The sequence below is a fragment of the Phoenix dactylifera genome, chromosome 8 (assembly GCF_051530095.1).
Source record: "Phoenix dactylifera cultivar Ajwa chromosome 8, Ajwa_hap1_PhDact_Kaust_v1.1, whole genome shotgun sequence".
Lineage (NCBI taxonomy): Eukaryota > Viridiplantae > Streptophyta > Magnoliopsida > Arecales > Arecaceae > Phoenix > Phoenix dactylifera.
The window spans coordinates 30144383-30170762 of NC_143197.1; the positions used below are offsets into that span (position 1 = coordinate 30144383).

At 38.2% G+C, this 26380-nt stretch overlaps 2 protein-coding genes and 1 pseudogene across 3 annotated transcripts; 1 reads left to right on the forward strand and 2 right to left on the reverse strand.

The window, feature by feature from the left end:
* Positions 1–1471: 1471 nt before the first annotated feature.
* On the forward strand, positions 1472–7224 carry LOC103718233 (asparagine synthetase [glutamine-hydrolyzing]). Its single transcript, XM_008806953.5, has 13 exons — positions 1472–1777; positions 2810–2948; positions 3831–3926; positions 4186–4327; positions 4458–4648; positions 5007–5168; positions 5246–5326; positions 5435–5656; positions 5844–5978; positions 6065–6145; positions 6335–6421; positions 6560–6667; positions 6809–7224. The coding sequence occupies exons 1-13, from the start codon at positions 1698–1700 to the stop codon at positions 7052–7054; spliced, it is 1770 nt and encodes a 589-aa protein (XP_008805175.3). The 5' UTR covers positions 1472–1697; the 3' UTR covers positions 7055–7224.
* Positions 7225–8634: 1410 nt separating this feature from the next.
* Positions 8635–19815, reverse strand: LOC103718240 (uncharacterized). 2 transcript variants are annotated; one of them, XM_089925092.1, is made up of 4 exons: positions 18303–18436; positions 15836–17281; positions 9556–9626; positions 8635–9060 (listed from the first exon to the last, which is right to left on the reverse strand). In XM_089925092.1, the coding sequence occupies exons 2-4, from the start codon at positions 16865–16867 to the stop codon at positions 8940–8942; spliced, it is 1224 nt and encodes a 407-aa protein (XP_089781218.1). In that variant the 5' UTR covers positions 16868–17281; positions 18303–18436; the 3' UTR covers positions 8635–8939. The 2 variants fall into 2 exon arrangements, with proteins under 2 accessions (XP_089781218.1, XP_089781217.1); XM_089925091.1 differs by lacking the exons at positions 8635–9060; positions 9556–9626 and adding an exon at positions 10684–10821 and having other exon boundaries at positions 15836–19815.
* LOC148702810 (metal tolerance protein 1-like) lies at positions 18365–19861 on the reverse strand (annotated as a pseudogene).
* Between the last annotated feature and the right edge of the window lie 6519 nt (positions 19862–26380).

Sequence of the window (26380 nt, forward strand, 5' to 3'; positions counted from 1 at the left end):
TAGTTATCACAAACATCAAGCTTTCGTTATTCCTTCTGTATTAGTTCACCACCCAACATCAAGCTTGTGAGCATATTGGTTGGTAATCCAACAAACTCAATCATACCTAGAGAAGCTTGAAACAACCTTGCATGCGAGAGGAGAAAATAATGTCCAAATGACAGGCACTGGCTTGCCAGAACAGCCTTTCATGCTACGTATTATTTTATTAGGTATCAGTAGTTCATTGTAAGATATGAGTATCAGAAATGACAATACTGCTTTCTTAAAGGATTCTCCACTTATTTGAAACAAATGAGTTTGCATGAAGATTGTTCCTGATTGATTGGATCGCATTTGGATTCTTCAAAAAGTTTAGGGTTGCCAAAAGCCAATCCAATGGTAAATTGGTCGGTTTTGAATATGGACCCTAATTCAACATGTCCACTTAAAACTTAATTCTAGATCTTTGTATAGTAGTAGCAATGCAATGAATAATAAAATTTCGGTTTTGAATGACTAGAGAGGTCACATACTTCATAGTTAAGTTAAAAGGAAGAATAAACATAATCGGAGAAAACAGTTGAACAAGCAACACGGAGAGAATTTATCATATCTTTTTTTCTATTTTTCTTTTCCTCAGGTTAGCCTGCTCTAGAACTTTTATCTCAATCTGAAGTCTGAATTAATTCAGATAGGGCCTTGATACCCAATTCTTTTTTTTTAAAAAAAAGAGAAGAAAAGTTATAAAAATGAACAAATTATTGACAAGAAGACCACTACCAGTACTACATAAAAGAACAGCCTGTTTTTATCAAGGCAACATAAACTCAGAATATATTTCAATATGAACTTCACTAATAATTCAGTAATTAATTCCATAAGTCAAGAATTTGATAGTTAGTTGCAAGAATGGGACGAGGAAACCAAATAAAGAAGAGAAATATCGCAAGATAGATCCACTCTATTAATAAAATATGCACAAAGTCTCCCTCGCGTTGCATCCCGTCTCAATAAAAATAGATGGATTGGATAAAAAAAGAGGGATCAAAGAAATAAATAAAAGAGAGCAAATTCATCAAGAAAGTTCCATCCTATCAGCGTTCGCCAACTCTCCCATCTTTCGTTTTCCAGCGAATGGGGGGATCGGACGCCGTTTCACGGCCTCCAGGGTCCCCTTTTTATCCGTTCAACGTTTCCGTGGTAGCGACCGCTCTTGATCGACGGCGATCACCGTTCATCACAGAACGGACGGCGGGAAAAAGGCCACAGTCCCTTTTCGAGTTACCCCGGAGTGGGGCCCAGCTGAGTCAGCTCTCGTGAACCGGGAAACGGATAGCTTCCGTTGCGTGGCGGCGGGCCCCACTCTCTTATGGGCGGGGTCCACCGGATCAGCGGTGGATGGCCGCACGCCGCCATCGAACGACGCGATGAAAAGGCGCCGTCCGACGCAGCGAAGGGCTAACAACGCAATTAACAATGTTTTAATGACGACGGGGTCAAATTAATGAATAATTAGAGAGAGAGAGACCGAAGGGTGCGGTCTCTCTGATGAGGCTCGGTTTGGGCCTATTTAAAGCGCACCAGGGGCGGCACCCAGAGAAGCATGCCCTCATAACTAGTTCGAAAGCTTCCTCTGTTCTCTCGTGTTCTTTTCTTCTTCTTGCTGTTGCTTGGGTGTCAGGGTGTTTGTTCTCTTGATTCATTTCATCCCAGTCATGTGTGGGATACTTGCTGTGTTGGGTTGCTCCGATGACTCGCAGGCGAAGAGGGTTCGAGTGCTGGAGCTCTCTCGCAGGCAATGATTTAGCCATCCATACTTATATCTCTGTTCTTCTTTTTTTTTTTTCCATCATTTGTTTCTGTCCACTGGAGGGGGTGAAGTTGTGAGGCTAGTTTATGATTGCCATCATGATGAGGTTTATTTGGCATTTTATTCATCCTGTTGTCTGTTTTAAATTTTTAGCTACCAACCATTTAAATGGGCAAATCATCCTTCTATCATTTTTGTGTTCATTTTGTTAACCAAGTAAGATGCATGAATAAAACTTCCGCCAGAATTCGTTTAAGGATTCCCAGTGATGCTATTCCGGGATATCATCATTATGTAACTATAGTAAGATAATATATTAGGGGGGTGTGGGGGGCTAAAAGCTTCCCTTTCCATCAATTTATATATGTATATATATATACACATATATTAGGGGGATGGTCAAGACTCAAGATTACTCTTGTTGATAAGCTATACTATTTATCGAGAGTTATCAAGTGTATTACCTCTCATATGTGATTCTCATGCATGCTAACGTCTATATATTATGATTACCTATATATACATACTGTTCCATTTTTGTTTTATGTTTGATTGATAGGCGCCTTCACATGGTGATGTTTCCTCCTCTGGAGTAAGCCAAAAGAATGGAGCTTTTTATATAGTTTCTTATATTTCTTTTCTATCAAAACCTGGATAAAAACAATATTAGATAGGAAAAGTTGGTGAAAGCTCCCATCACTTTGAATACGACAAATAGTTTATTTCAACTATGAGCATTTTCGAGCCCATATCATGGATGATAACTGTGAAATTATGCAGGGAGACATTCTTGTTGTATCAATATCATCGAATATTTTCATAGCCAATTTAAAACCTTGGAGTTATTTGTTATTCATTAACATTCCAATTGAAAAATATATGATTCTGCATGCAAAGATACTTTGTTGAAGATATATCTCTATTAAATGATGTAAAGATGGAGGTTTGTTTCCCTATCATTTCCATATGGATAAATGATTGAATGAACTGAAGAGGCCGATTTCATCTTTGTGACAGATTAAAGCATCGTGGTCCTGACTGGAGTGGTTTACACCAGTATGGTGATTGCTTTTTGGCTCACCAACGGCTAGCAATCATTGATCCGGCTTCTGGAGATCAACCACTTTATAACGAAGACAAAACTGTCATTGTGACGGTATGGCCTATAAGAGAATCTCTATCACAAACCTAACAGAAACTTTTCTTTTCTTACCTTTGTTCATGGGTTATTAGAATTAGATAATTTGTATACCTTGCATGAAAACAAGAGGAAGAAAATAGATTATAACAATCATAGAGAGAGTAAAGCCTTCCATAATTGATAAAAAACCAGAGAGGTGTAGTTTAAGACTTACGCTTGGTGGTGGTTGTTAATTTGAAATGTTTGGAATAACATATTCCAGACACCCTGTGTTATATAAAAAAAATGAAAAATGCATTATAAAAAAGAAAATGAAGTAAGGCCTCCTGTAATTCTATGCACTCAAGAAGATAAAAAGAGAACCTTATAGGGTGATATAGCACCCTTGTAGGAAACTTAGCGAACAAGTTGACTTTAACAGCATAATTGTTCTCAACCGGGATTATAAACCTTGAGCACCCTTGAATTTTGGCTTTGGAATGTTAAGTTCACTGTCTATATTTAGAAGACAAATTATATTTGAGCTCTTTAACAAATCTCAGAGATTATATATGATTATTGATGTCCGTTACATGACTTAATTAAGAGCAAGGAATTTGTGACCTAATATATCTTCACCAATCTTCCTCTTCTTTAAAGCAAAGCTTGGTCTGTACAAATTTCATCTGATAAGAAGATGTTATATGTTTGTATGCATGAATAGGTAAGTCTCTCTTAGCTTTCATTAGGTCAATTCTCATGTCTTGGCATGTATAACTAGTAAGCATATCTAGCCTAAATATGTTTTCCAAACTTATTTACATTTAAAGAAAACAAAGTTGCGCCTGTTCTCCTCCTTGTTGATGTGCCTATTATACGCCGTCATGGATGACCGACCGAATTTTGTGCATGTAACAGGTAAACGGAGAGATTTACAACCATGAAGAGTTAAGGAGTCAATTATCTGACCACAAGTTCAGGACAGGGAGTGACTGTGAGGTCATTGCTCATTTGGTGAGAACCACTTATTTCTTTTTGTTCTGTCGTCGGTGTTCTTCGATATCATTGGAGATCACAAGCAGCACACTGCACAGATTCATCATTTTTGTTCTGCTGAAATCAAGGCAATAAAGGCATACCTAAACTTAGCATCACTTGTAGCCCTCCCTTTTTTAAATTTAGGTTTGTCTGTTGTAATTAGTCTCATGATTGAAAAAAATTAACATGTAAGAGATTGATCAGGGTTCCCCCTCTGTTTCCATTTTTTTGACAGTATGATGAGCATGGAGAAAATTTTGTGGATATGCTGGATGGAATTTTCTCCTTTGTGTTGCTGGACACTCGCGACCATAGCTTCCTTGTTGCTCGAGATGCAATTGGAGTCACACCCCTCTACCTTGGCTGGGGACTTGATGGTATTTACAAAACCATATAGATGGACAAGATTGGCTCAATTATGATCTCATATGCATCTCTTAGTAGGACTCAGATTTCAGTGGATAGCGATCTCTATAGTAAGGTCATATGAATCTGTTACTCTTTCAGGTTCTATTTGGATATCATCTGAGATGAAGGGGCTGAATGATGACTGTGAGCATTTTGAGTTGTTTCCTCCTGGACATCTGTACTCCAGCAAAGAAGGTAGCTTTAAGAGATGGTACAACCCTCCGTGGTACTCCGAATCTATCCCATCAGTCCCATATGATCCACTTGTTCTGAGAAAGGCATTCGAAGATGTAAGAAGACTACATCTTTTTCTTTTTAAAGCAATACCCAAGATTTGAACCCTGACCTCTTGAAGGACAAGCCCTCATGGGAACATAAGACCGTATCTTAATACATATGACATACGATATTTCTCTACTTAGAATTTCTAAATCACCTTAATGATCCTATATTGCTTATGTCAATACAATTCATCACATCACCATTTGTCACTTCATTATAAGGTTTCTGTGATGCTTGGTGATTAACAAACACCAATTAGATTGGAAAACAGACAGTCCTTATTTTCTCTGGCACTCTATATCTTCTAGTTAAAACGGATTCGAATGGTTTTGCCGCATAACTACTCTATTTTCTTAATTTTTTCAGGCTGTCATTAAGAGGCTAATGACAGACGTTCCATTTGGAGTGCTGTTATCCGGTGGCCTTGATTCATCTTTAGTTGCAGCCGTCACAGCTCGTCACTTGGCGGGGACGAAAGCTGCGAAGCAGTGGGGAACTCAACTCCATTCCTTCTGTGTTGGTTTAGAGGTCAGCATTACACTCTTGCACACTTTCTAATTCTGTAGTGAAGCAATTTTTAAGGCATGTGAAATGATCATTTGCAGGGCTCACCTGATCTGAAGGCTGCTAGGGAGGTTGCCAATTATTTGGGCACTGTCCACCATGAATTCCACTTCACAGTTCAGGTTCGAAGGATGACAATATTTTCCATAAGTGCCTTCAAAATTTTTCTGCAGAGTTACCTTCCAAAGCTTGGAAAATACATCCAGTTATTGAACTTTTGTGACTGCTAGGATGGTATCGATGCCATTGAGGATGTAATCTACCACATCGAAACATATGACGTGACTACAATCAGAGCAAGTACCCCCATGTTCCTCATGTCCCGTAAGATAAAGGCATTGGGGGTGAAGATGGTCATCTCAGGTGAAGGTTCGGATGAGATTTTTGGAGGATATCTGTACTTCTACAAGGCACCTAATAAGGAAGAGTTCCACGGCGAGACATGTCGCAAGGTAGGTGGACTAATGCTCACCAAAAGGCTTGCAAATAAAGGTCTGTTGGCCTTTTTTCCATGATCTGGATTGCTCCAGATGCCTCTGCCTTTCATATCAAGTACTTATTCTTTCTGCCATGAAATGCCTTCTCATAATTCTCTCTCGTGGTTTTAATGATGGCAGAATTGCTCTATGTCTTTTGCAGATCAAAGCACTCCACCAGTATGATTGCTTGAGGGCAAACAAAGCGACCTCTGCATGGGGGCTCGAAGCTCGTGTGCCGTTCTTGGATAAAGAATTTATAAATGTCGCAATGAGCATCGATCCTGAATGGAAAATGGTGTGATGAGCATCCAACTTTTATTGCTGATAATATGCTCCAAACATACCCCATTTTTATCTTACACTAAGACTGCTGTTTAACAGATCAAGCCTGATCTTGGTCGGATTGAGAAGTGGGTATTGAGGAAGGCTTTTGATGATGAGGAAAAACCGTACCTGCCCAAGGTCTGTAAACTATCAGGATGTTAAAACAATCAACTGCTTAACATGTTTAACTTTCTTCTGAAATGCTATTTTGGCTCAAAGCATGGCAAGAGTTGAAATCTAAACTATAGGATGTAAGCTTACTCTTGTCCTCTTTAGATGCGTGGATAGCTGACAGAACTAAAAAAACTGGAATTTTTGTTTGTGCAGCATATTCTGTATAGGCAGAAAGAACAGTTCAGTGATGGTGTTGGCTACAGTTGGATTGATGGTCTTAAGGCCCATGCAGAAGAACATGTAATATCGCTCTCCCTTTCTCTTCCCCACCACAGCTAATTCACACTGTAAATTCTCTTTGCAGTTTTAGCTGAAAAGAAAGTTCTCTTCATAATTAATAAAAACTATTTTTTAAAAAAAAAAAAAAATGAATCACAGGTGACAGATAGAATGATGCTGAATGCAGAGCGCATTTATCCACACAACACACCCACCACAAAAGAAGGCTACTACTATAGAATGATCTTTGAGAGATTCTTCTCCCAGGTGATCCACTCAGACCACAATCTGCCATCTACCTACAGAATGTTTCCTGGAAATAACTTATCTACAGAGTGTCCGGCTCTCTAAATATAAATATCCTAGTGGAGAGTCTATTTGACCTTATAACTTGATTTGGTGCTGCAGAACTCTGCAAGGCTGTCAGTCCCGGGAGGTCCTAGTGTGGCTTGCAGCACAGCCAAGGCCGTGGAGTGGGACTCTCAGTGGTCGAACAACCTTGATCCCTCAGGGAGGGCTGCTCTTGGTGTCCATGTTTCAGCTTATGATCCTCAAGCACCCACTTCTTCAGAAGGAAAAGGACCTGCCATGATCACCCTCAAGAAGCCAAGGATGGTCGAAGTAACAGCTCCAAGCCTCACCATCCAGACCTGAAGTTTTCTCAAGTTATCAATATGCCTAAGGACTAGTAATGTTTGCATGGATTCTATCTGTCTTATTGTACTTTTGTCGAAGTTCATGTAATACAAGTATTCGAACAATTGCTTGTATTGGATCAAAAGTAAACCTTCTATGACTATGTCCCAACTTGTTAGGTGGTTTCATTTTCCTTCCATGCAGCAAGTATTTATAAGGAAATTGATTTTCCGCATTGGGTACTCAAGGCAAGTGCTGATGAATTTAATCAACGGAATGCGGTCAATTTCACTTTTGTACAACTGTTAAGATCTTTAATGCATAGACCGAGGGCAGGGCTTCCATAAAGATCATCTTTCAACGATTGCTTGTCATGTACTTGCATCCAGGGCCGGGTCGATACTCATGCTCCCTGATTTTGAACCTTTAACCGGAATAAAGGTAGAAATTCATGGTTCTTCACCATCCAAAAAAGAAGAGACTAAAATTAGTTATATTTTGCCAGTATTTTAGAAAGAGAAATGTTCGGTTACCTAGTTTGGTCTGCAAACATCTTACCTCTACAAGTTGTGGTAATGTATAATCACATCTAGAACCAAAGCTAAGATCAAGTTTTCTTCTTATGGTTTATAACTGGTAGAAAGAAGATACAATGGAATCAACTGCACTTGTTAGCGACATCCGTACCGAGATGACCTAGAGAAAACAAACTGAAATCTCCCGTCAACTGTACAAGATGATCTCCTTTGGCTAAGCATTCTGGCAAAAATAAGAAAGAAACTTGGTATATGGTCAAGAACAGGATGCCCTTGGTGGCGCTTGGACAATCCAATATCCTCGAGTTGTAGAATACTTGAAAGTGCTCGCAGAAAGATCGCTTGCAAGCTGCAAGTCAGCGCTCACCTTGCAAGCTGATATGCCATTATAAACTTCGTCATTTTATAAGACTTCTCATGTTAAAACAAGGTAGGCTTTGATTTTAAAAGTCAGAGTACATTCACAAATTGTGACATCTTGCCATCTAAACAATCCTTTACGACAAGGAAGCAATGTCTAAAAGCTCAGTGATCGCTTATGGAGTTACTCATACTAGGTCTAAAGTCAGGATCAGCAGATGAAATCCAACGGCATCCTCTTAATTCGAAAGAGAAGGGGAAAAAAAAGAAGGGAAAACAACAACTAGGCATGAAGCACATCAATGTGACCAAGTCAGCTTACCTAAAAACTGAAAACAGCCGAGCGGGTGCAACTTGAGAAAGATTCTTCGATGGAATCTTTGGTCGTAATTGACTGGATACATGAGCTGGATAGGTATGGAGATGGTCACCCTCTCATCAGAGCATCCCGCAGATTGGTTTGGAAGATAGATGATCTTCAGATAGCACATATCTTTCGGAAAGCGAACCAAGCAGCAGACTAAGTTGCTTCTTTCGTCGTCCGATATTTTGGAGAGGTCTTCTGGACTTCTATAGGCGATATTCCCTATCCCCTGTACTCTTTACTTTCTGTTGATCTAGCAGGCTGTACTCACGTTAGAGCTATATAAATTGCCGTTTTCACCACAAAAAAAAAAAAAAAAAAAACTAGAAACAGCCTGATAATTCATAGAAAATGGGTATTAAATGGATGAATTTGATCCAGAACAGGCATGTCATAGCTTTGACACTCTCGTGATATTTTTTGTGAAATGAATTCACTCAAAACCCACTGCTTTGAGTCAATGAACAGCTTCTAATGCCCTTGCTAATAGTTTAGAGCTAATGCAACCAGTGATTCATTAACCACCTTCGCTCATATATTGTCCTGCAGAGAGCAGTCTGCATTTCTTCAAGATGCAGAGAACAAAGAATAGCTCTCCAAAATCCTCCTAATAGCGATCTCCCAAAAACACTTCACAGTCTCATCATCCTTTTGGAGTACCTTTGGGACATGCCGAGCCACTTTTCCTGCTTGTACTAACTTGTAAACAGTAAACAGAAGAATCTTTGGCTGCTGGAACACGCGGTGATCTTGAAAATTTTGGCCTGCAATGTATGAACTAGGATGTGAGCAAGGTTTTCAACTCTGATACGCCATAATGTTGGTGTGTGACTAATACCAATGTGAGCTCAGACATCAATCTACTATGGTCAAAGGCTGAATAGTCTTCAACATCGACCAAGACATCAGGATATCTCAGTTGATGAGGAATTTATGGGCCAATATAGTGAAAATGACAGTAACTTTTCTCTTACACAGCGGTTCTAATATTTAGCAATTAAAAAATCCACTAAAGAATAATAAATAAGACCCACAATCTTGCCTATATATTGATATAAAATGGGATAATATCTGGGGATACATAAGCTTATAAGCCAACAAAAAATATTTTGGTATTCTGTATCACAAAGTGCTATCTCACCCTATTATATCGACTGATATGAAAACAATGCATTTGAGAGAAGGTTACTTCATGACCAACAAGCATAGGAAAGCTTTACAGAATGGCATAGGTTAGTCAAGTTTTTAAGCAGCCTTACTTTCTCATAGGAATTTGAATTTGATCATCAGACTCATTTGAAGCATCTATCTTTTCAGCATGAGCTCCTCCCTGTAACATATTGAAAGAATTTAGATAGTCATTGCGGAAGAAAGCATTGAAGCAGCTGGATGGTAAATAACATAGGCATATCTGACTGCATTACAATGAAAGCAGTATACTTGTGTAAACCATAACATATGCACAGATTCATGATAGAATGCTACCAAAGTTACATGACCAGAGCAATAAGTGTAGGTTGAAAAAATTTGGTGGAGAAAGGCCAGCATGACCATAGTGGTTGATATAAGAAAAACGTTCATGCACTGCCAACCATGCAAGCAAATATGCTGTATCATTTGTACCATGCAATTCATGCATGAATTTCGTGCAATGGTCAGGCATACCGCTCCTTTGAATGCTTTATGAAGCTTGCAGCATCTCCCTTGTAATTACCAAATCAACCTAATATATATCAAAGATGGACGTTTTCTTGGTAGAAAGACTGAGACTTTCCCAAAAAAAAAAGTTGTGCCATCTATTCCTGGCTTCCTTCAGACCCAGCACATAAATTCCAGCAAACAATTTCGACTGGAAATTTTCAAGGTCTTCAATCACTTAATTCAAATTCACTTCTTTCTCTATATATATTGAAATGCACAAGCTTATTTATTATGTATTTCTTATGGCGATAGAGAAAATCAATTTTTTTTCTTTTATCATGCAAAATCTTATTCTTGGGTCTATTTTAAACAATACTTGCATAAATATTGATGCAGATCATTTTGTAAATTTTAAAATCTTATAAATTAAACAATATGATGAACTTCAAAACAAATATCTACCATTTTTCCATCAACTCAGGTGCACCAAAACAAAAAGGAAAGAAAGAGTCGCCAATCTGCATATTAGGAAATAACGCCCTTCTGACATACATCAGAGAGTTAAGATGTTTGGATGCAAGGGAATCTCCAGAAAAGGAAATGTAGAATCTCCCCATGAAACAAAAAAAAAAATCCAGAGATTTAGAAATGAGATTTCCAATTTTTTTCAATCTTTTGTTGAAACAAGCAAATGGAAAAGTAGAATTTACAATGAAAACAAGTTCACCCCCAAAAAATGGAGCAAGCAAAACAACCTCACACCCTGCCAATCTTCTACCTACATTAACCATGTAATGCGGCAACTCTGTAGCTTTCTGACTCTCAACTCATAAAGAGGGCCCCACAGTCTCCCCCTAACTCCTCAGTCCAAACCTCGTCCAACTCTGGAAAAGAGGAAAAAAAGGGTTTCAGCCCACTCCTCCACCCAGCTTCCTAGCATAAAAGGCCTCTGTTGATTTGCTTATTAACTTGAAATAACTTCAACCAAATGAATCACAATTCTAAACATTCCACCCCCTTAAAGGCAGGCTTGCCGAAAGCCCCACTTCTTATTCAAATTGGAAAACAGCAGTAAGTCCTAGAAGTCACACATAAAAGCCCTGACAAAATCCTTTACAACCAAGTTATACATCAGTATATCACAGGAATCAATGCCCAAACACCGACCACTTTAAAAAAAGAAAGAACAAAAGGATCACCTCGCCTTATTTCCCAGCATTCTAGTCACCATCATAAAACTTGGTTCTGGTTTTGGTTTTGGCAAGTTTTGGAGTTTTGATTTTAAAAAAAAAAAAAAAAAAGAGAAAATTAAAAGTTGAAGGTAAAAAGGTGCCAAGTATTTCAAGAAAGTATTTTTCAAAATTTTAAAGTACTTTGACTTATATAGATTCTTGGTTATAATTTTGACGATTTAAGCTAAAGTTACAACTGTATACAAGGGATATTGGTACATGAACACATGTACCATCAACATATTGAACTACAATTGTTTGAAAATTCACTGAATGCTTTGAAACTTTTCAATCCTATTATGTTCATGTCTTTCTTTATCTTCATCATTTTTTAGTAGAAGTGGGAAATATATTAAACTTGGAATGTCCTCATATGTTTGAGGTTAAGTGGCCATCTAATCAAATGTAAGTAGTTATAAACATCAATAAATACTTGATATAGAAAAAGAAGATTTTATTACTATGAATGCTGGTATCTTCAACCTAGCTATTTATAAAGTATCATAGTAGGAAAGTATCCATATGTTTCAGCCTGTCAAGGATTATATTTTGTCATCTAATATTCTTCTTTGTACTAAAATTAAAGAAAGAAAAAATCATCCAAAATTGACTCGACCTTTAAGGAATAGCTCATCAATAATATTATACCAAAATAAAGCTTTTTTTCAAAAAATAAAAGTCTACAAGGCTACTTTTGCTCAGTTTTGTGGCTCGGTTTTGACCGACATTCAACAATACTAAGATTTTGAGGATCAGTTTTGGTTTGAATGCAGCTGAAACAGTTCAATATTGGCCAAAAACAACCTTAGTTATGAAAGAAAACAGAGGTTTGTCAATAGAACGGATAACCAAGTTTTAAAGAAAGAACTCTTCATCAACAATCTCCACTTGTCGTCGAAGCTAAGAAACATGATGAAGACAATAAATTCCCAGTCCAAATCACACACTTCTCCAAAACTTATAATTTTCGCAATGAATAATGGCTGCATATTGTGAATGGATTTTATGATCATCTAGAATTACGAATATGGGTGATGATCTGCACGGACCATCATAACAATATTTTTAATATTCTTAGCTTGGCCCATCACATCAAGTGTCAAGTTAGTCTTCATGGTACATTCTTTGTTTTGTTGTTGAGCATATCAAGATTTGCAAGGCATTGTTAACAATGATTTTTCTTTTAGTTGGAAAAGCATGAATCATTCAGATCTGATAAACCAAAAGCAAAGTAGCCATTAGCAGAGTTAGTCTTGATGGTGTTTGGTAAAAAAAATTGGTAGTGCCAAGGGTGCAGGGAAAGTATTTAATTTACCAGAGATAATGAATGCAAAACACCAAGTGGAATAATTTTCTGCATTCTTACTACAAAAACTCAATTTGATAAGGCCACTGGTCATGTGAGCACATATTGCTAGCTCGAATAGTTTGGTGAGATTTAGAGTAATGTCTCTTGTTGGTTTTAGACAAACCCTGGCTGGTTATGTTTAGAGCCAAGTTTGATTTTAGTGCTGTACTAAATGAATAAAACTGGCATAAAATATGGTAAAAGCTACTTGTATGTTCAAGTTCAGATTCGTTTTCTCAAACAAATAGACTCAACCATGTCCAAGTACTATTCAAATTAATAGTGAAATCACTATTTCAATTACCATAAAATATTGGACACTCATAGTAAGTACAGTAGAAAAGATTGGGATAATAAGGTAGAAAGGGGTAGAAAAATGACAGATACAACACCTTAGATATGCTACTATGTCTTGTATAATGCCTTTAGGAATGTACAAAAATCAAGATAGACACAAGTTGTAGGTTTATCTTGCATCCTTAGTGCGCATCCTTATGGATTTTTTTGATGAAATTGATACCATCCTCATTTCCTTCTTCGGATAACCAACCACTCACCTCACCTCAGAAATTATGTCTTGCACATTGAAACAATACAAATAAACTGCTAGTTGTTGTACAAATTGAGTAACCGAAAAGGCATCTGACTTAATAAGCATAATCTGACCACCAGCCATCACTTCAGTACAATTACCATCATATGATATTTCAATTTAGAATATACGTTACAAAGAATGTCATGGAGTAGAAGCACTTTAAGAGTTTAAGTATAATAACAAAGAGTAGATGATTACTATGTTTATTGTCTAGTTGCCTGCCTTGTTAGAAAGGTCTGAGGTTATTTTCTTTCCTTCATTGATGCCATATTAAGAATGAGATATTTAAATTTTGGAAAATTGTAAGAATGTTCTCAAAATGCCCCATCTCTTTATACAAATCTCTCCACTGGACATTGCTCAAAATTTCTTACTGTTATCTATTAGATACTCTATCAACTAATTCTAGTGGGAACTGCAAGACATACACCATAAACCATTTGATATAAATTACTTAGATAAATCCATCTTAATGCAAAAGGAGAGACATATATCCTTGAAATTTCACAATATTAGTCAATGCTTTCTAATGAGCTCTGTATTAAAACTTAAAGCATGGATTCAAATCTCACATGTATCTGCAAATTACACCATTTGCAACCCTCTTTTTTCCTCCAACCTGATCAATTCGATCAGGCACTCGCCATCTATTTTCATTGTTCAACTATTTGACAACATGAAAAAACCAAAAGCTCTGCCCTCCCCCTCTATCCATCCAAGGGATGGAAGGGCAGAAGCCATTGGTGTCCCTTCCGGTCAAGAATTGGGCCCCGCAATCACTGGTCAATATGCTTCTCTCAACAAAGCAATTTGTACTTCTACCACTATCAAACACAATAACAGCAAACAAGAGAATAATCAAATGCATAAATGGAAAGAAAGTCTCTTCTCTTGACATGGTGGAAAGTCGTAGATGTATTAAAAATCAGTTGAAATAGACATAGTGCCAAATATTGCTTATCACTAGCAAATGCTTATAATAGATTTCAATCCTTTGTGGATATTCAGGTCATGACTAAGTTTTTAGAGTTAATGCACTAGTGACTGACAAACATATTTTATTGTTTAAAAAAATATTCACCATATAAGAAGTCTATTTAATTTGATACAGTATATAAACAATCAGCTTGATGATCTAATAGTACTAATGATACTCCAACTCCAGGAAACATAACCTCATGTTTTGAGCTCCCTGTAAAAGATAACAACTGATTCAAAAATTCTGTTAAACCATTGGTTAGTAGCACTTATATTGAACATGTTTCTATATTATTATATTTCTTATAAATGGATCATTTACTGTAATTACTGACATAATTAATAATAAATATTATTCAATTCCATGCACACTGTACATGACTATGTACTAGTTAAAATAAGGTAGTTATGCCCAGACATCTTGTATCTCTTCATATTGGGGTATAAACTTAAGTTTGAACCAAGAGAATGGCATTTTGAAGAATTTTGCTTATATGCTCAGGACTTGGATAGAATGAGATTTGATTCAAACTTCCCAATATATGAATAACAACAGTGATATCTTATTAAAGAATTTTGAGAATTTATCAAAAATGAAACTTGTTAAGACAATTGGGCTGAGTGCTCAAACAATATTGTAGGAAAAAAAGAAAGAAAACTCAGTTGTGATAACAAACCCCACAATAGAATCTTCCGGTAAGCTCCACAACCCTTAAAAGAATGATTGGCGAATAAGCAATAATACATCAGACACGAAATAGCCCGGAGAAAGCTCTCTATTTATGGTTTATGGGTTAGAAGAGGTGTTTGTAGGTTGTTACATGACCAATGCATTCCTTAGCAACTTCAAATAAGACTTGCAATGCTGTATGGTTCAAAAATGTAGTAAATGAAAAGGGTCTAATGCTAAAAAGAAACAGAATGGGCAGAGGCGTATAACTAAATGCTAATTTAATAGAGAGTGCTAAAGAACCAATTGAGATGATATGGCATGTAGAATAACTAAGAACTTCAATATGAAGAGGTACTTGAATCTTTATTGAATGTTCGGAAACGAGGATAAGATCGAATGGATTATGAGGAAACAATTTGGAAAAACTTGCAATAACACCAGAAATAACCTTTAATGAAAAAATAAATGATGAGAATTAATAAAGTCGACCCCAAATAGTTGAAATAGGTGTTACAAAAATAGGTGCATGCTGATATATTCAAATTGTAAGCTTTTACTAACTATTTATTGCAAACTATCTCTCATGATCTTTAAAGGTAAATGCCGCATTCATCAATAGTTTCTCTAATATGCTCAGATCTATGAATATTATTTTGTGTTGCAGCTTGTCTTTCCCAACAAAGATTACTCCTGCATTTATTTATTTATATAGTTTTAACATTGCCACCAAGAAAATTATTATGTCTTAAACTACCTCTACATCCTCTCCTCTTAAGCCTACCTTTCAATCAGGGCATATCAACACTGCAATCAACAGGTAGCATGCAGAGAAATGATAAGTAGATTTACATTCTATAGTATATACAAATAAGCACCTAAGACTAACATTTTTAACATAACACGATCAAAGAGCACGTTTATGGAATAGTTGGCACAAATCTGGCTCTATAACATCAAACTTTCAAGAAAAATACAAAGAATTTGATCCACCAACATCATCATATTCCATAAGCTGCTTTAGTATTTAACATGCAAATGGAAAAATAGAATAACGGAACCAGAATATTCTTACCTCATCCACTGATCTTGAACGCTCCTTCCCAGCCGGAACTTTCATGTCAATCAACGGCTGCTCCTTCTCCTTCTCGCTGATCAATCTCTCCACCAGACCCAGCTTCCTCTTCTTCCTGCATACATTCCATAGCTTCTTGTCCCGGACCTTCCACACGATCCCCTTCCTAAAGATGAGCTTCTCCGACTTCCAACCTGGGGAGCTCGTGTCGATAACCGTCACCTCCGTCTTCGAATACGTCGACAAATCCGACTCGACAGGACTTCCTGCCGTCCCACGCTTCCTTCTCGCCTTCGTCCGGCTCTTCTTGGCCTCCGCCACGCTGTTCTCAGCGCTCGACGGCGAAGTCGCCGGAGTAACGTGGCAAGCCGCCGGCGCACCGGCCAAGAAGTTGCCACCGATGCTCGCTGAGACGGAGGGGACGCAGGCCTTAGGGTTGGGCTGCTTCCGGGAGCTCTTCTTGCTCGCCCTTAGGGTTCCGGGGGCGGGGCGGTCCCCCATGACGAAGAGCTCCGCCAAGGCGGAGCTCATCAGATCGAAGATCTGCTCCTTCTCGCCGGCAGTTTTGCTCCCCGAGGCGGAGACCGGCGGCGGCGGATGCTGCTTCCGCCGCGCACAGGAGGGCCGAGTCTCGGAAGGAGGAGGAGGAGGAGGAGGAGGAGGAAAGCAAGAATTGGAGTTGGGGTCCGGGTTAGGGTTGGAGGAGAGGAAGTGGTCGAGATCGAGGTCGGCGGGGATGGAGAAGCCTTTGGAGGTGTGGAGGCGATCGAGCCAGTTGGAGCTCGACCTCGAGGTCGAGATCGAGCACAGCATTTTGTGTGTTTCAAGATTTCTTTCTTTCTTTTTTTCCTTCAAATCAAACGAGAGAATGTGAGAAAAGAGAACCGGTGGAGATCGGTCTAGTGATAGGCACGGAGACTGGAGGGCAGAGAAAATAGCGGCTGGTGGGAGGTAAAAGAGGGGTAAGGGAGACAAAGGATTAGGTGAATTAAGGCGGGCCCCCTTTGGTCTCTGCCGGTTCCTCTCTCCCATTCACCCTTTATAATAACGAAATAAGAAAATGTTTGATTCTCTTTTTTTTACTATTTTTAAAAATAACGTTTATAATTTATTAAAATATAAAAATAATTTTTTATTTTTAAAATATTTTTAAAAGTATACTGTCAAATCGAGGCTTTTTTTTTTTTCCCTGCAAGTCGGATGGATCATGACGATCTAGCAGAGCCACTACTTGCAATTGTGTTGTATATTCCTGCCTCAAACTTGATTAATCATGGTCCAAAGCCCGCATAAAACCCTTTCCTGGGTTTAGCATCTCTAACCAGTTTGCAGTCACAGTGACTCTTTTATATCTTTTCACCTCCATCCTCCAACAACATCCCCAAAGACCAAAAGATTGTGGATTACTTTAGTGCTGCATGGATATGCTCTGTTTTAAGGCTCAATCTGGTAATGCAGAAAGTAAACTGGAATCAAATACAGAGTTGCAGAGTTTGATCTTCTAATTACAAGACATTTTTCATTGTCAGTTATACTATTGAAAAAAGCATGAAGTTTAGAAGAGGTTATAACTCTTTAAAAACATATCCATCACTTGCCACCATGATTCAGAAACTAATCTACTGATACACAGGTATACATGACCTACCAGACACAACAGAAAAATAGGAGAAGTGTTGGTGCAACTCCTAGTGATGGAAATGCGTGAACAAATTTTAATAATCCCAGACATCACACCTTGTGGTAATTTACCACAAACACATCCGCTTTCATGCCAAAAAGGATTTTTCACCACCACTGTGGCAAGTTCAATGTAAACTTTGCAGAGTATCCACTGCAGCAGCTGCTTTAAACCATCAAAGTCACTAGCAGTGCGAAACGAGTAAAAGCTGCTACACCTAGAAAATTTTACATCACTTCATTAGCTATCTAACAGCAGCAAGAACAGATTGAGGGAGTAAAACAAGAGGGAGCATGTTACACTACAAGGGAAAATGGCCTATCTTCTGCAAGTTCTTTGCTGCAGTTGATTCAAATTATCAAAGATACTGCGGCAATGCATTGGAAGTTCATTGTAGCCTAGACTCGTAAACATTTATAAACATTGTGGTCCATGTATATAGCAATACTATAGTTAAAAAATCCAGACAGAACTACAAAACTTGCTTATGCTTTCCTCGTCCCACCGAGCAGATATAACTGAACTGTCGCTAAAATCCGACTATAACATTTCAGCAAGCGATATACACATCAATAACCACCACTGATAGCTCACAAGCAATGCAGGACTTCTAACAGCCTATAAGTCAGTCAATATGAGATGAAAAGCAGTCCTGCCAAATCTAATAGTCCATTCACTTTCAGTTCCAAATTACCATTTCTTCCATCAAATCAAAGGAAAGAATGATCTGCTGTGATAAAGTAGAAAGATTTGCATCCGAAAGTAATGAACCAGAAATATGTATACCTCTCTCCTTACTGCTGCCGCAAGAACCTGTTCATAGATATCACCGGAAAACAAACCTACTGTCATTCTATCTGTATGGTAACATGGCTAATATTGAACTCCGTTTTGATGTATCCTATCACCTTATCAAGCACCATATCAGCATATGCCTGTCGGATGATCTTCACCTGGCATGCTAGGAGAACCTTCCCTACTGTGATGGCCCATAAGTGCAGCTCGTGGATGGCTGCAACACCATCTAGCTCGCACAACCCCTTCTCAACCCTGGTTGCATCAATCTCCCTCGGGGTACTCTCCATGAGGACCTCTAAGTATGTTCCTCAGCATCATGATTGTGGTTATGAACACAATGACAAGAGAAAACAAGTGTGCAAACAAAATCAATCATCTTTCATTCAGGTTTGTACCATATAATGGCCCCTCCAATCGTCACCCCTATGCAGCGAATGGAGTCTCCAAATGCATGAAGATAGGCACTATGCACATTGATGTTCCTCTGGTTTCTTTCAAGTTGGGACTTCGGCTTGGGGCATCTTCAGCAGGCTTTAGCAGAGGTTCATGTTCTTCCTTGCATTTGGAATTTCCTGAATGATGGTGATGGGCTGTGACCATGTTCCACATCATGTCCATGGTCATGACTGTGGTCATCATGCTTATGGCTGTGATCATGGTTTGAGTGAACTTGGTGGCTGTGGCCATGTCCACCATGACCATGATCATGAGCCAGCAAGGCAGCCATGATAAATGTTAACCACCAAACCAAATGCCGAGAGAGCAACATCAAGACACCCTGCACTTAACCAGTGTTACGAATGAGTCTTGCAGTGGCTTCGTAAACTGATATCCCAACTAAGAGCTATATAAGCTGGAAGCAAACAAGTGCTCCAAGTATATCTCTATTTGCGAAAAACCATATGCCTGGAGTGGCGTTGGTTCCCATCCTGGTGCCCAAAGGGAGAATAAGGAGATGGCAAATGCTGCAACATCTGAAAGGAGATGAGCTGAATCAGTTAAGATTGCAAGACTGTTTGCTTTAATGCCACCAACCGCCTCGGCACTCATGAATATGTCACAAAGGACAACAGCTGCTAGTAGCTTCTGCATTGAGGCAGATCTCTCTTTGGCATCCTTGGAGCTTGTTCTAGAATCAGACAAACCACAAGTGGTGACACCACATATCTTATTACCACCTAAGCCAGAAACTTCCCCAGGGACATCTACACTTATATCAATGATCTAAGATGAGTGAGAATTTGGTGATTCCATCTGTGATGCCAACAAAACAATCTTAATGAGATTTGAAGAAAGAATTTGATGAAATATGTGAGAATAAAGTTGGAAGCAAATGTGCAAAATAATCAGCAAGGGACAGAAAACATTCCAACATGGAGCCACAGCCAAGAAATTGTATATCAACAGAAGAAGCGTTTAAAGCTAACTCGGCAATTAACATCTAAAACCAACATCAAGCAAAGAAAAAGGAAGAACGAGGGCTATAGTATCAAATTTCAGAATTCCCAGATTCTGCAGGATACATTTATCACAACAGCCTTCCCCATCTATCTGAATGCAAAGTTCTTTCTATCAGATAAATGATGGGAATACAAACTAAACTAGATAAGTCCATTTGCATCCAGCTGAACAGGCATCAAATTCCCCAACTGGTACAGCGTTGCCGGACATACGACAGGAATCATGTAGTTCACATCAAGCCACCTGAACAGGAAGTTTTTGTGTTATTACTTGTCAGTAACGTAGACTAACTCATAAATAAGTGCTGCATGTGTGTGTGCATGTGTGGGTTGAGCTTCCTCTTTCAGGATGAAGAAAATTCTAAATCTATTCTAAAGTAGAATAGCTCAGCCACCAGAGACTACATGATCAACCAACCATTCCTAGCCTAGATTACTCTCCCACAGAGAAATCAATAGAGTTCGATATACGGTATCCAACTTCTCGGAATAGCATATCCTAAAGTGACGAATACTAAATTAATCTTGTTTCCCAATCGAAAGAAATCCACACATTAACAAACCCTAATCCTTCTCAATCAACTAAACAGCAAACGAAAACCAAAACCAAAAAAAACTAGCAATCTAATCTACCAGAATAGCCGCCAAATTAATATATATTGTATTTGAACAAAAAAATCTCAACCAACCTTCCAAGATCCAAACTTTTTTCTCAAATAATAACAATAACCATAGTAACAACAAGAACAACATAGAATAAACCACTTAGATTAAGAATCAACTCGAGGGGGATAAAGAATTAAAGCGTGGTAGCCCACCATGGATCGGAGAAACTTCTCCCGCGAATCAAGATAATTGGAAACTAGGAAGGATGGAACCAGGGGGAAAAGATTGGACTGGAAATTATTGCAACTGGGACGCGAAGAACCAGCTTGGCGCCAACGCATATTGCGCAGCCGCTTCTGGCGAGTTCGAGAAGTTTCCACCATTGGGGGGCAGGCGCTTTATTTTATTTTATTGTTTCCAAAAAAACAAGTACGTCATAGATTGCTTGAACGAATACAACAGGTAGGGCTCGTTTGGTTCGCGGGAAGCATTTTCCCTCCTAGAAATATGATTTCTAGGAAACAAATTCCTAGGAAGAGGATGCCTAGAAAAATACTTTTGGCATGTTTGGTTGACCATGAAAAAGTGACAAATTTCCAAAGTGCTTATGTTTGGTTGGCCATCCACTTTCCTAGGGAAGTTATGTATAATTCCTATTATGCCCTTAATAAAAATTAGGTTTTTAATGTCTCTTTAATGCTTCTTTAATGCTGAAGGGACTTTTTGGAAAAAAGTAAAAATGGAATAATTCCTGCCTCATGGGAAAGTAACTTTCCCATGTTTCTCATGGGAAAGACTTTCCCATGAAGGGCTCGTTTGGTTCGCGGGAAAAGAAGGGGGGAAAGTGTGGTCAACGGGAAAGTAATGAGATGCCTCTTGTTTGGTTGGAGTTTTCAAAGGAGAGAGAAGGGAAAGTTGTATTCCCATGGGAATGTGATTCCCATATTTCATGGGAAAGTCTTTCCCATGAGAAACATGGGAAAGTTACTTTCCCATGAGGCGGGAATCACTCCATTTTTACTTTTTCCCAAAACGTCCCTTCAGCATTAAAGAAGCATTAAAGAGGCATTAAAAAACTAATTTTTATTAAGGGCATAATAGGAATTATATATAACTTTCCTAGGAAAGTGGATGGCCAACCAAACATAAGCACCTTGGAAATTTGTCACTTTCCCATGGTCAACCAAACATGCCAAAAGTACTTTCCTAGGCATCCTCTTCCTAGGAATTTGTTTCCCAGGAATCATATTCTAAGTAATTTGCCATCTCCTACCTACAGGGTATCTCTTGAGTGGCATGTCACATAATACGCCACCTAATCCTTTGTTTCGTTGGCCTCTCGATATACATGTTTAGCCTAAAAGGCCACTCCATCACTCGCTATATTCCAAATATTTTGAAATAAGAAGTATACCCCACTCCCTTCGCTCTAGCCCTTTTGAATCCAACTGATCACAGTAACTGAATCACCCTCTAATATGATCGATATATCTTGGAGCGCACGCCTGGTATGGCATAATCTGATCCAAGCCGTCCGTAATTCTGCTCCTGACATAGAGATATTAAAAATTTAGCGACCGCCAGCAGCGATTATCTAGAAACTCGAATCTTTGATGATGAAGCCTTTTTTTTTTTTTTCTCGTGCCGCTCTCCAAAATATCGTCGCCAAAGTTGTCTAAGGCAGTAGGGAATCCCAGATGAAATGTATCCGACGGACTGAGCAGCGCTTTATTTGGAATCGACTTTGGTACAGTCCGGCTGCTCAGTCTCCATCGGAGTGAACTTTTCTGTCTCCTCCAACGAGCTTAATTTTTTAAGGAAAGCACTGGAAGACAATAATATTTCGAAATAAGAAGTATACCCCACTCCCTTCGCTCTAGCCCTTTTGAATCCAACTGATCACAGTAACTGAGTCACCCTCTAATATGATCGATATAGCTTGGAGCGCACGTCTGGTATGGCATAATCTGATCCAAGCCGTCCGTAATTTTGCTCCTGACATAGAGATATTAAAAATTTAGCGACCGCCAGCAGTGATCATCTAGAAACTCGAATCTTTGATGATGAAGCCTTTTTTTTTTTTTTTTTTTTTTTTTTTTTTCTCGTGCCGCTCTCCAAAATATCGTCGCCAAAGTTGTCTAAGGCAGTAGGGAATCCCAGATGAAATGTATCCGACGGACTGAGCAGCGCTTTATTTGGAATCGACTTTGGTACAGTCCGGCTGCTCAGTCTCCATCGGAGTCAACTTTTCTGTCTCCTCCAACGAGCTTAATTTTTTAAGGAAAGCACTGGAAGACAATAATATTGTGACAACAAAAAGCGTCTCATCGTTCCATAATTAGAAATTAGTGGGACAGCTGGCATCTGAGGCTGATTCTTTGCTCGTAATTTCAAATTATTTAAGACCTAACGTGGATCCGTCGGACTAAAGGTAACTTTCTTTGTGGTTTCTTTTAATTGGATTTATTAGCCATGGCAAATGGATGGATCTTTCCCCATGCTCAAATACAATATTTGCAGAGGGTATCTTCTAATCATTATCCTCCACTACTCACCATGGAGATAGAATTCGAAGTGAAGTCACATTTCCGTAAACAAAGAGTTTCTGCTCTATTTTATGTTTTATCTATTAAATTACACATGGTCATGATAATATTTACCCCACCCCAAGCTGATCAACATTTTAATACTTGGCTCTCCGCATTAGCAAAATATCACTAACAACTTCACGGGGGGAATACTGGAATAAGAGAGATGTATTCCAAGAAGTATAGTCGAGCGGAATCCATATTGAGTGGTGAAATATCCTATTCCTAGAGAGTATAGAAGAAAAGGTCTAAAGATCGTGAAGCACCGAAAGGATCCGCCGGAAGCCACGACCCATCTAAATCACCCACTTTATTTGAGCTCCGGCATGATAAGCGACGCACGAAATTGGATATCGATGTTTCGAGATGCAATGTGAAATTCATTCAGATTGAAAAGCGTGTGGATTTGATTTCCCATATTAATTTCTTGCTTGCATCAATCTGAGTTCTTTCTTTCAATTTCTTATATTTTATAACTCTTTTAGTCTGACTAATGCTATGCAATAAAATGAAGAAAGAAGGTTGTGTCTAAAATGCCAACATTGTTCATCGATGCCACCAACCTAACTTAAAAATTTTCAATGTAGAATAGTGCCTAGCCCAAAATAAAAAGGCCTAAGAATCAAACATTAACTGGCTCACGGTATTTTAAAAATATAGTTATCAAATAATAAATATTTTTTTATTAAAAGCTCTAACCTTTCTCACTCTCTTCCGCATGTGAATAACATTTGTTACCTTATCTTACCGGAAAGTATAAATCCCATATCTTTCCTTCCTGGAAAGTCAAGGAAAAGCCTTACCAGAAAGTCAAAGATCCCCTATTTCATTCTCCCGAAAAACGAAGGTCAAAATCCCTCTCTTTCTCATTCCGGGGAAGACCACTTTTATCGTATATAAACAACTAGCACTTTCCTTCCCTGACTCGCTCGGACACCTCGCTCAAACACCTACTTCCAGATTAGATGGACGTTACCCCCTGCCCCCTTGAGGGATATCCGGTCTTCAACTGGACCTGTCACCTGGGAATTGGACGTTACCCCCTGCCCCCTCGGGGGATTTACTTATTCGCGCACTCCAACAATGCCAAATAAGCTCTAAGTCAGGTTCAATCTTTACGGTGCTAATTGTCCACTTGAATAAATTCGTCGCTTGAATTGGAAGCATTTCTTGAAAAATCATGCATTATGTCAATTATTTCGATGCCTAATAGACCAACCATATATTTTCAATCAAACAAGTACCCAACAAAGAGCACTATATGACACCATATAACATTGCTCATTCAGAAGGACAACAAAATTAATTAATAAAACTTTTCACCAAAAGGAACCATTTTTCATTTATTAATAAGCTAAATAGTGCTACATGTTTTACTTATCCATAAGCTGCATAATGTAACGGTATAATCAGCACTCTGGCACTATAAAAGTCGGTCGATCATCGCCAGATTTAGTCTCTGGTCTGCAGAGTCAACACCAACCTTTTTGCCTCCCTTGAAAACTTGTCTCCATAAGGTGGCGGGCATCGAGAATCGTGCCTCAGATTTGGGTTCAGGAACTTGTCTCCATCGAGAGGTTCCGCCTTTGTTTTTATTTTTATTATTTTTTGTATTTTTTTATCTTTTTTAGAGCGGATGAATTCGTACGAGTATAAATGTATCCAATAAAATTAAAAAATAAAATGCCATGAAGTACCCGAGGCACCTCATCATTTTTATTTTTAGCCTACATGATACTCTCAAAGTGATTGATCATGTAAGCAATGTGCTAGGCATGAAGGGTCGTGCCCCATATTTGGGTGCAGGCCAATGTTGTCATCTTTGGAGACTTGTTACCATTGTGGAGTGGCCCAGAGGTCGGATGGGGTCAGAGTATTCAATGGTTGTCACAATTTGAGTAGCATTAGTGTCTTCTCCTGTTCTATTGTACACCAAGATAGAAAAAAAATCGAAGCTATTATATTGACAAAAATACAAGCTCAATGTTTCTCATCTCCCTACTTTTTTTTTCTTTTCATGCAATTAATTTGTATATGAACAGTTTTCAAGCCTACCATCATGTTCTTCCTAAAAGATAATTATTAGAACTTATTGTAGAATGACTAGTGAAGCAATTAGCTTCTTGAAATAGGGATTACTGGTTTCCATGCACTAGAATTATTAAAATATTTTATATTATAATATGTTTTCATAAAAGTTTCATCCTTTCTCTTCAATAAAAATATAACAAATGAATACTTTCATTTTATTTTTTACGATATTTTCAAAATTATTTTATTTAAAAAATTGAAAATATTAACAATTTCAATATATTTTTGCATTTGCATATAATATTTTCTTACATGTTCTTTAATACATCTAGTTTCATTTATGCTGAAATTTAAAACTAAAAGCAGTATTTAATATATATATATATATTAATATTTTTACATGATATATTTTATTTAAATAATTTATAGTTTTTAATATAAAATCTAATAGAATCCGAGACTCTTAGTTCAATCAACCTTATGCATCCTTATTTTGAATCGTAATTAATGTATTCTCTTAATGGAATAATCTTAATTGATGGAGAGGCCAAGATCCTCGAACGAACAAGAATATGCCAATCAAAAGATATTTTCAATTGCTAGAAAGAATAAAAACAAGCTACAAGCCGATATCTAGCAATTTATCGTACATGCAGCGCAAGATGTTATTTTTTGCTATTCTTTAAAATGCTACTAAAATTTAGCGAATTCTATGATTTTTTATAGTGGCACTTTAAATCAAACCGGTGCCAGGTATAGGTAAAACTAAATATACCATCAAAAATTAGATTATTTATCAATAATAAAAGAAAAAAGAAATTAAAGCAAGTTTCCTTTATTCATAAGCTAGTTATTGCCAACGTGCTTCCTTTCATCCATAACCATGCAAGGTTCAGCAATGGGGCATCGTGCAAGGTGGCAGACCCTCATTTGGTGGAGGGCGTTTAGGGCGGCGAGGGTGGAGCCCCAACCTCGGTGGGCCCACGCTTGGATTTGGGTCAGAATGGTACACGCGGTTCGCCGCCATCACATCCGCCGGTAGACTATGTGGGGGTTTGTGTAGCTGCGGGGGAGGATCCCCAGTATAATCGTGAACAGTGTCTGTGATTCGAGACCTGTCTCCATCATGACCGTCGCCTGAGCTGGGTAGTGGGCCAACATCGCCGGCATGTGCCTTCGTATCTTCTCCTGTTCAGGAGAATAGAGAAAATTAAAGAAATAAATTAAAAAACGACATCTCTAGCAAATATCTTTATTATATAAACAATAAGGAGATAGATGGATAGAAAAAAAAGGGGTTAAAAACATAAATAAATAAATAAAAAATGATCAAGGACAATACAAAGAAATGAGTCCAAAATTTTTTAGGGTTTAGAAAGCT